We start from the raw sequence: 11,038 nt of genomic DNA, 5'->3' as shown, positions 1-11,038 counted from the left end.
TAAAGGGTAATTTCTTTCAGTGGTTTAACAAAAATTATGACTATCTTGGATTTTATATTAGGTGTATGATCATACAAGTCATTAACTGAACAGAAAATAAAAATGAAACCAAGAATAAAAAATTTACAACTACTTATCTAAAGAATAAGGAAGTAAAAGGTAACAAGGGTTCACTGAAAATAAATCCTGCAGAAAAACTTGAATATGTATTATAGTTCCTCTGTGTTGGTTTTTTGTTTGTTTGTTTGTTTGTTTGTTTTCTGAGTACCAGTTTCACAATGCCATAAATAAAATATTGGAAACAAAGCTCTCCAACGATTTTCATCTGGCATGGATATTAAAGCAGACGGTGTCCTGAGCTACTTGTCTTCAGCTGAAGGGCTTGACTTTAGCTGACAAATCCAGTGGAGTACCCAGAGCTGCAGAGTATTGACAAGTAAAAGACAAGCCACAGACTCACAGAGCAGAGAAGTTCAGCTTTGGAGTGCCTGGTACTAGCTCAAAAATATAGCCAAGTGATGCAAAACATTTAAGTGACACAAACTCATTTTGGCAGCTTGAGCTTACTGAAACATTTCTGAAAGGACGACTTTTTCCTAGCAGATGGAATGCTGGTATGTGCAACGTTTCTCTGCAATCCATCATAATGTCAAAGCAAATGAGGCAATTTAAGGAACAGAGGCAAGAATTATCCGGAAGAGCTGTTTCATAGAAAAAGGTTAAAAGAGCTAAATACATCTAGTTTTGTTAAAGCAGAGATAGATGGAGGCATATCTTAAGTCAGCAAACACTTAAGTAATGTAAACCTTTAAGACGGGGAGGAAATACTTGGGCTTTTATAAATGGGAATAAGTCGTAATAAAGGAAAAGAGGATGGGGTAAGACTATCAGAAAATCTTCTTGGCAGTGAAGAGCAGGACTTGTGCACACTTTTCAGATGAAGTGATAGGAATTTTTTAAATTAAATCATTTTAAAATGAACTTGAAATATACTAATAAACAAGCTACCAGGAGTAAGTTTGTACCGACAGAAGAATGACTGAATGGTCCACATGCTTTCTCTCTTTATTTTTCTTTTTTTTTTTCCTGGTTTATTTTCAAACAATTTATCATTTTCAACATCTGCCAAAAACAAAGAGAATTTAATCCACAGTACATTCACAACAGAAATGTCAATGATAATGTAGCAGGTTGCATTTCCCACTGTGACTTTTCATCCTCCCAGATGAACTTGTGAAAAGGACCCCACAAACATTGCAGTGTCACCTTGATTTGATCGGAGTGCCTCTGCAGGAGAGACAGGCAGTTCGAACATCTGATTATCGCTGTAGGATTCTGATAGATAACCTCTTATGAATACCAGCAGCCATCGAGGTTCTGGCTTCTAACTGACTGCTCCACCACTCTCCCAAAGCCTCCTGACTCCATTGTAAAGATGGCAAGACAGAAACTGCACATCCACATTTTATCAGTTCTGGTTCTTTGCCCAAAAAAAGAGTTTAGAGTCTCAATGAAGGCAGCTTCCATGACAGTCGGAAGCTGACCTTTGGGTGTTCAGAGGAGAAATATTTTGAACTACTATCTGACTAGTCAGTTGCTGAACGTCATTGTCTCAGAACACTGTTTATTTACAGAAGTACATTTCAAAAATAATAATATTTTATATTCCATAATATTTTATTATGTTAGGTTTTTAGTAGGAGACTTGCATTAAAAAAAAAAACAAAAAACAAAACACAAAACTGTTCAATAAGCTCATATAATACTGTGATATCCAAATGTTTGTATTTGTATGCCCAACACACATCAACCACGCAGCTTGGAGAGCCTCAAACTTGTACAAAATAATATAAACCAGATTAGCTCAGAAATAAATTAACAGAATGTCTTTTGCTTTATCATTTACAGACATTGAACCATATTGTATTGTTTTTTTTCCACACAGAACTCTTGACTGAAAACAGTAGGAGTTCTGGATAAAGATGAAAGGAAGAATATGCACTGTGAGCTATTTGTTTTCTAAATATTTAATAATATCTTTTGAGAAAGACATTCTCTGTATAGAACAATTAAAACTGCCTGTATTTTTATGCTCTAAGATTTAAGATTCATACATACTATAATGGTAGGACTCACAGTTGTTCTCCTATTTACTTCACAGACCCTCTATTTTTTCCTTTTTTAATAACACAGTTGTTATTTCCATTTTTAAATGGAGGCAGATTTTACCATCCTTACATCTTAGTTTCATTAGAGTTCCCATTCATTTTAGAGGTGGAATGCGCTGCAGCATAAATTAGAATGAGAAAGTCTGTCTGCTCGGTTGTGCAATGTTGGGTTTAAAATAGAATTGGAAAAAGCTGACTTATTTTCCCAGAAAAGTAATGTGTACACAGTAGAAGCCTTGTTAATAAAGTAAAATCAGGATTACGCCCTGACTGTTGTTTGCCTTTCTAAGTTCTTAATTTGATTGCGTTCTTTGATTCACGTACCTGTTCCCCACAGAAGTCCACATGTGGCTCCTGCTCACAGCACTGGTCTGGCTTCGTATTTACTGTGGTTTGAGTGCTTCTGAGAAATGTTAAGAGGGACTCATGAGTTTTCAAGTCACTCATTCACATATGTGCTGCTTCAATGCAGCGGTTAAAAGAAAATGCAGTGTGAGAGATTAGTATTTACACTTAGGCCTTTAATTCAAATCAATGTCTTCTGGAAATGACCACTGTTAGTGGTGAAAAGGTTTGATCCTACACTACTGATTTTCCATTTATCTCCTCAAAAATAGACTTACCTGATGCTATGGCCATAGTTCAAGAAAACAACAATATATGTAATTTCAACGTGCCTTTGGTGTGTTCAGACAATAAAGAACAGCCTATACAACAACTGTGTAAGAACCATAATAAATGTAACTATTTTTATTTAGTCTATGCATCAGTCAGTCCCTTGGAGACTCTGGATCTACCATTCTATCCAAACCTATTATGTTGTTACGGCAGCTAAAACAGGACCTCATCATTAAGAACTTTGAACCCAATCTAAGATGTTGATCTTGTAGGGAAGTGAATTATGAAGAACACGGGTGCATGCCACACCCCTGGAGTCATGGCTCCTGCCATCACTGCTGCAAAGCACCCAATATTGCCTTCATTTGATGAACAAGCATCCTTGCATATGTAACAATACATGGTCTCTCCAATTACACATTTGCTTCCCTCATTTCACAGATCCAAAGACCACAGATGTTGTTAAAATGGATAGTGGTAAGTTCCATTCTTCCTCAGCAGATGGATGTCATTGTATTCTCACACTGACCCTCATGCTCCACCTCAGGGCGTGGTGCAGATAGGTTTGGGTTTGGAGGGATGCCCAAAGGTTACCCAGTTGGGGGCAGGAACACCTCCCACGGACCGGGCTGTCCAGGGCCCCATCCAAGTACCATGTTCAGTCCTGGGCCCCTAGCTACGTGAAAGACATCGAGGTCCTGAAGTGCATGCAGAGAAGGGCAATAAAGCTGTGAAGGATCTGGAGCGCAAACCTCATGGTGAGCAGCTGAGGGAACTGGGATTGTTCAATCCGGAAGAGGCTCAGGGGAGACCTTATTGCTCTCTACAATGACCTGAAAGGAGGTTGTAGCGAGGTAGGGCTCAGTCTCTTCTGCCAGGTCACAGCAACTGAATGAGACATTTAACACGTTAAGCTGTGCCAGGAGGGGTTCAGGTTGGATCTTAGGAAGAATTTCTTCCCAGGGGAGGTGATGCAGTGGCACAGGCTGCCCAGGCAGGTGGTGCAGTCACCGTCCCTGGAGGTGTTCCAGAACCACGTGGATGTAGCACTGAGGGATGTAGTCAGTGGGCATGGTGGGGGTGCTGGTCAGGCTAAATAATCTGAAAAGTTTTTTCCAACCTTAACGGCTCAACTAACGTTGTTACCAATGCCTGCACTGTGTGACCTAGCACAGGGAGCACTGCCTACATCCCAGCCCAGCAGCCTCCAGGATCCACCATCAGCTGGAGGACGGATGGATGCGGATGCAAGGGACACCTCGCGGGCAAAGGCGTTCGGGGCGGCTGTCGCCCGTGGGCAGCCACCGGCCCGGCCCTACCCCACCCCCCGCGGCACCAGAGAGCCCGCAAAGCACCGCAGGAAACCGCGCGACTGCAGCCCTCCTGCCGCCATTTTGAGAGCGGGCAGGAAAAATCCTCGGTGCGGTCTGCGGGGAAACAATGAGAGCAGCCCCTGAGCCTTCAGAGGGAGGGAATAGCGATGAAGAAGCGGGATTACCAACACTGCGGACAGCTAGAGCTTGCACAAAGCACAGAGTCACAGCAAAAATAACAACAGTAAGGAAAAATTAAAAAAAAAAAAAAAATAATCACACACGAAAAATAAAACCAAGCGCAGCTCGTAACCCCTCAGCAAAGGAAGAGGCGTGTTGCCCAAACTTAAAATGGCGCCGCCCTCCTCCCCTCATTGGCTCCGCCCCTCGGGGGGGTGGCGGGGCGCGTGCATGCGCGTGCCCACGCTGCGCTTCCCCCGCCTCCCGCCCCGCCTCTCTGCGCCCCTCCCATCCCCGAGCTCCTCCGCGCGCGCGCCGCGGCCCGGCCGGAGACGCGGCGGACCCGCACCGGCTGCGGCAGCGCGATGACGGCGCGGCGGGAGGCGGCGGCCGGCTCCCCCTTCCCTCAATGCGGCGGCTGGGGGGCAGCCGCGCTGCGCCTCACCCTGGCGGTGCTCCTGCACTCGGCCCGGGCCGAGAAGGAAGGTGAGTCCTTCGTTTCCCGTCTTTTCTCATCGCCGCGTCCTTCTCCTCCTCCGGCCGCGGCGGTTGTGGCTGTTAGCAGTGGGGCGGCTGAAGGAGCCCCCGGGGCCTCGCGCCGCACTCCGTGCATGTGGGGAGGGGGAGAGCCGGGAGGGTCGGCGTCGCTGACAGCGTCGGGGATGGGGCCGGGGCCGCGCTTTAAAGAGAGAGAGGAGGGGAAAAGCAAACAGAACACAACAAAAAAAAAGCGTCGAGCTGGCTGCCCCGCGGCCGGCTTCCGGCGCGGCGCCGGCCCGAGGCAAACGGGCGGCCAGAACTTGGTCGAAAGTCAAACGGGGACAGGCGGAGGAACCCCGGGGGTCGCCGTCTGGGTGCGGTGTGTCCGCGCCGTGCTGCGGGGAGGGGAAGAGCGGAGCCCCGAGCGGAACGCCGCGGCGTTGTTGAGGGTGGCTGCTTCCTGCGCTGCCGAGGTGCGGGCTCACGGAGCGCTTTGAAGCGTGGCTGTGCGGCGGGGGAGCGCGGGGCGCTGGCGGGTGGGAGGCGCGGGGCGGCTTTCCGAGCGCGGTGCTGCACTGCGGGGGGTGTGGGGAGGGTGAGAGGTGACGCGGGCGGACGGAGAGAGCGAAATGGAGTTGGGATAAAGGAAAGGAAGGGCATGGAGCTCAGCAAGGAGATAGCGAGCGTATGTATCTCCATAGCAGAACTGAGGGAAGAACCGGGTTGTTAGGATGTGCGTGTCACGATAAAGGTCAGTAAGCCTTCTTTTTCCTTCTTGTGTAGTACTCGATTTGAGTGATTGCTTACCGAATTGTTGTTACAAATACGTTGGTGTCAGCATTACGGTGATAATAAAAACAACGAATTCTGAGTCGCAAACGCTCTTGTTCATTTGGCTGTTTTCTGAGAATTCACCGTTTAGAAAGCAGTGTGAAGAAGGTGCAGCGTTTTTAGAGCGATGGGAACATGTAAGTGTGTCTGTCTGTCTCAAGGCGCTGGAATCATTCAAATACTTCAGAACTATCTATTTTTAACTCTGACTTTGATTGCATTCCTTCACATGTATGAGTATACAAGATTTGTCAGTGATGCCATACACTGATGTGATGGGACTGATGCCCTGGAAGCTGTGACAGCTTAGGCTATGGTGTGGCTTTGTTGATTTGTAGAGGAGCTGCTGCTTTTTCTCTGCAGCCTCCCTTGGCATTCCTGGGTAAACAAAGGCAATGCTAGATTCAGAGTTCGGATGGTTGTGGTTGAAATCTGTTGAGAAAGTGGAAGAATTTGCACTGATTTCCATCTGTTAATACAGTCTATTATTTAAAATGTAGACTCTTTTAGTAGTTTGCTTAAATTTACTAATAAATCACGGACTGGTGTTTTGTTTTTTGTTTTTTCTCCAAATAATCTTTCATGGATTTCTTAGAATTCCTTGATGAATTAGAATTCCCCACAAATGTAGGGCCACTGTTGAAAACTTGTCTTGAATGTTTTCTTCAGTGCAACATGTGTGTGTAACTCCAGAAGGAAGGGGAAAATGGAAATAGTCCAGTGGATTTTTAAAGCAAGACTTTTCAGGTAGTGGCTTGTGAGATCCAGTCCCCGCTGATCTTAACCAAGTGCCATTCTGCAAGGTGCAGTAATTGAGCATGGAAGAGGAAGGACCAGTCTGTACAGTGGGTAGGAGCTTGAAAGGAAACGGTAGTGCATGAGAAGGAAAGGGAGAGAAGGGTGTTTCACCCTTTGTTCAGCACTTTTCTTACTAGGTTGTGACAAGTAAAACATAGGAAGACACAGTTTAAAAAAAGAAAAACGGCCGGGGGCGGCCCCCGGGGGCTGGTTGAACCTAGCCAAAAACAGGAAGTAAAAAAATAGGAATATCATTTCAGTCCCTCAGATGTGGACATACGTGTTTCACTAGAGCTGCAGGAAGGAAGTTGTGGAGAAGAGGTAGAAGTGAGGCTGTGAATTGCTCCTGTCCTATTTCTGCTGTGCTCAGGTGAGGGTGACTGTATGAAGACACTTGGTGCATGCAGTACAAATTCTGGAAAAGGTGCTGCAGAAGAAAAAGAAATAGGAGTGGGTGCCCAGATGGGTGACAGAAATGAGAGAAGAACAAACCAGAATATCACAAAAGAGAAAAATGAAAATGGAGAACGCTTTTCCTCCTATCTTGCATATCTGTGAGGCAAAGTGTGGGGAAAGATGGAGCCAATGCACAGCAGTGTAATGCTTGTTTCATGTGTCTCAAGCAGGAGCAGCAAGATGCTCTTCGTGCAGTTCTCACAAGTGAGAAGAATCATGATGCTGATGGATCTCAGATTGACGTGACTGCTTCTGGTCCCCAGTCTTAGTTAAGGAGTTTGTGGAAAATAAACAGCTTTGCCATTTGTCTATGAATGAAAAGCAAAACTCAAATCCTTTGTGTATACAGACTGTAAATCAAACTCATGGGGAAGAAAGTGATATTTCTCTGTGTGCTCTCTGTGCTAGAGAAGTACCATGTTAGAAGTACGTGGGAAAAATGTGAGAGCAGAGCAAACTGTATGTAGGCTGGCCAGAAAGCTCAAACATCAATTTCAGATTAAACAGTGACATGCTATTTCTTATTTCTTAGTCTAGCTGGGCCATTAGTGCCTGTATATGAATGAATAAGACTGAGTAGAAAGTTAAAGTTGTTTTGTTTGTTTTTGTCATTTGGGAAATCTGTGAACCCACAGCAAAAGAATGACAAGAAGAAAATTGCGCATTTGGTTTCAAAGAGGCTCCTGCTATTTGGGAGGAGCAAAAATATAATGTAAGAGTTTCTTTTACAAGTATGTTTTCAGGCTTTTTGTAGAACACTCTTCCTTTCCTAGTATAATTACCGCATTCTGTGTTGCCACATGGTTTGAGGACAACTTTCAGTTTTTATTTGAGTGTGCAGTTTTTGTTGTCTTGGTGGAGCGGAATGCACGGTATCCTTCTCAAGTTGGAGGAAGCCATAATAGTACTATAAACCCTGTAGTCAGGATTATGTTTTGAAGACAGATGCTTTCTATGAGTGTGCTGTTGAGCCTGAGGATTCTCTTGTGTTTGTTTCTTTGTTCCTATTTCATTTGTAACTTCCTAAAAATTATTTATCTTACACTACAGCAACTTTAAAAAATTGTGCTGCTTTTTATTTGGTCAGCTGGCTGAAGGCCTGCTGACACTATTTGTGTAGCTTTTATCTATTCACCTTTCAAAATCAGTACAGGTAGAGAGCCCGAGAGAGCCTGAATGTCTTTGCGAGTCCTGGGAGCTCTCTACAACCTCAAAGGAAGTTGTAGTGAGGTGGAGGTCAGCCTCTTTTCCCAGGTAAATAGTGGTAGACAAAGAGGTGGTGGCCTGAAGTTAGGCAAGGGGACTAGTTCAGGTGAAATATTAGGACAAATTTTGTCTCACAAAGAGCAGTGATGCAGTGGCACAGGCTGCCCAGGGAGGTGGTGCAGTCACTGTCCCTGGAGGTTTTCCAGAACCATGTGGATGTGGCACTGAGGGACGTGGGCAGTGGGCATGGTGGGGGTGGGCTGATGGTTGGACTGGGTGATCTGAGAGGTCTTTTCCAACTCTGGTCATTCTACGATTGACATTTCGACTAGATTTAATCTCTAGGTGTAATTTTTAAAATTTATATCTTAGTGTGGAATCTGGGAGAAAATTCGATTTTAACATTCAAGATTTGATGGTATAAATGATAAGTTTTTATTTTTTTAACCAAAGCTTGACGTATTTTCTACTAACGTCCTAGAAACTAAGATAACTACTGAGTGTAAGTAGTGTAAATGGTAGCTGATGTAGTAATGAAAGATCTGAAGGGAGATTTTAAAACAGTGCACTTGGTTGCTGAGCTTTTTGTTCTGGTTTTGTCGTTGGCTTATCTCAGACAAATAGCTTTTCTTTTGCTAATATCTAAAATGGCAACCCAGGATACTTCATGTGAGTAAAACTAAGCTAATGCTGGAAGTTGATGTGGGAGAAAGCTTACATGCTTACAATCAGGTAACAAACTCTTCCCATACGCTGCTCGTTTCTCATATCCTACTGTCAGAATTAATATAAGCTTATAGCCGCTGATATTAATACTCATGTTTTGACCCTGACACAAATCAAAATGTGATCCAGAAAGAATGACCTCGGTCAGGCTGTGAACACACAGTTTGTAATAGATGGAGTAGTAGCATGTTAAGCATGAGGAAAGCACAGTGAGGATAAAAATTGACCATACTGTCTCACTGTGTTTTTGAAACTAAGTATAGGAGAGTTACTCGGATTTTCTTTGCTTTCTTGAATGATAAATATTAACCACATGCTTGGATTGAAAGATCTCATGCTCATTTGCAGAATGTTTGGGCTAAATTAAATGTAAGCAAGCATTGTCATTCAGTGAACAGGAAGCTGAGACCTCATGTTCTCCATGGCTTTGTGTTATCTTGAAATAATTGTTTTTCTTCCTCTGCGTCTCTTTATCCTTTACAGGTGTCCGGTTTTATTGCTTGCATGAGGCAAGCTGAGGTGTCCTTGCCTGTGGAGATGGTTCAACTCCTGATAGAAATTACTGTTATTTGTATGGTACCCAGCATGATGAAGCCCCTCCAGACTTTGTAGCAGTCCATAGGCGTTGATTAGCTTAACGCTTTTGTAGTGATTTTTGTGTTTGATTGCCAGCATTGCAATACAAGTTACTTTGAGTCATTTGTAAACACTTCTGCATTCTAAAATTGCAACTGTTTGCAATTAAGCTTGCACATTTTCTGTATATCACTTTATATCAAAACCTAGCCAGTTTAGTTCTCCTTCAAGCTGTGTGTACTATGACTCTGTGTGTGATCTAAGTTTACAAGGGTAAGGAGGGAAGATTTGGGCTGGATGTCAGGGGGAAGTTCTTTGCAGAGAGAGTGGTGAGGTGCTGGAACAGGCTGCCCAGAGAGGTTGTGGATGCCCCGTCCCTGGAGGTGTTCAAGGCCAGGTTGGATGGGGCCCTGGGCAGCCTGGTTTAGTATTGAATGTGGAGGTTGGTGGCCCTGCATGTGGCAGGGAGTTGGAGATTGAGGTCCCTTCCAACCTGGGCCATTCTGTGATTCTGTAAAGAATCTTTCAAACTGTACACTTGGGAAATCTGCTGGGATTTGCTGGTAAATCACCATTCAGTAAATGGTGGCTGTTGCGGTTCATGCATAACCGGCAGTAAAAGTCCTGTGACTGAAACACAGCCTAGAACCAGTTTGGTTTGTTCCTGTGTTTGTGAGCTTGGCAAGAATAAAAGGCAATGGAAATGCTTTATTTCTCCTGCTAGTGACTGCTATCTAGCGTGGTGCCTCTGGCTGCTGCACATAGGAGCCTCCCTGTTTGTAGCACAACATGCAAGAGGGTCTCTTTCCCCCACCATTTAAAAGACAGCATTGGAAGTAAACCTGCATTCTTCATGATAATAACTGTGGGTAATTTTCATGGTAATAAGTGTGGGACTGCAGTGCCTCAAACAGCCTGTTCTCACTGGGCCTGCTTCAAGCAGGAGGTTGGGCTTGATGGCCTCTGGAGTCACATCCAGCCTGCCTAGGACTGTGACTCCAGAAGGAGAGCATGCTGCATACCTGTTGCAGAAACAACTGATGCCATTCATTTGTGGTAGTCACTGAATTTTAGCTTAAGCTACAACTATTTTAGAAATAATTGATAAAAATATAAATGTTAAAATACTACCATTTTTCATGACTGATACCAAGATGCAATTTTTCTTTCATTGGGAGCGTGCTGTTGAAATGGCCCTTATCTTTGTGATCGTTTGGCATTAGGGATCTAGTACGTTAATTTGGAAACAGGAGCACAAGTCAGCTTAGTTTGCTTTCTCCTGGAGTTTGCTTATCTCATATGGAGGAGCAGTTCAGATATGGAGGCAGCAGTTCTTGCTACAAAATTCATGTTTTCCTTTTTGTCAACTTTGTAACTAAAATGGGAGCGCTCGATTAGGGAAACCGAAGGGATGGGTGAACTGGCTTGGATAGCTTGGACTTCAGCATATTAAATGAAGTAATTTTGGAGCTGTCCCTCCAGCGTTGGATGTCATGGGAAAATCACAAAGAGTTGAAGGATTACAATCTAATATTTTCTGAAAATTAATTCTTTTTCTGCTTTTTTTTTCCTTTTTTTTTTTTTTTTTTTTTTTTTTTTTTATTTTTTAATGTTTTTAGTGAAAAATAAAAGTGGGTTTTTTAGTTTGGGTTTAAAAAAGAGGGATTTTTTATATATATTTTTGGG

At 43.8% G+C, this 11,038-nt stretch overlaps 1 protein-coding gene across 1 annotated transcript in view; it reads left to right on the top strand.

Moving 5' to 3' along the window:
• Positions 1-4,644: 4,644 nt before the first annotated feature.
• The window catches only part of TMEM131 (transmembrane protein 131), a 92,918-nt gene continuing 86,524 nt past the window's right edge, over positions 4,645-11,038 (top strand). The window contains exon 1 of the mRNA XM_042866787.1: positions 4,645-4,765. Within this exon, the coding sequence (XP_042722721.1) occupies positions 4,645-4,765 (121 nt within the window). The remainder of the gene's footprint in view (positions 4,766-11,038) is intronic.

Source organism: Lagopus leucura, unplaced genomic scaffold, assembly GCF_019238085.1.
Source record: "Lagopus leucura isolate 7727_CA_CO unplaced genomic scaffold, USGS_WTPT01 Super-Scaffold_100001, whole genome shotgun sequence".
Taxonomy (NCBI): Eukaryota; Metazoa; Chordata; class Aves; order Galliformes; family Phasianidae; genus Lagopus; species Lagopus leucura.
This window is presented reverse-complemented; position numbering and strand designations above follow the sequence as displayed.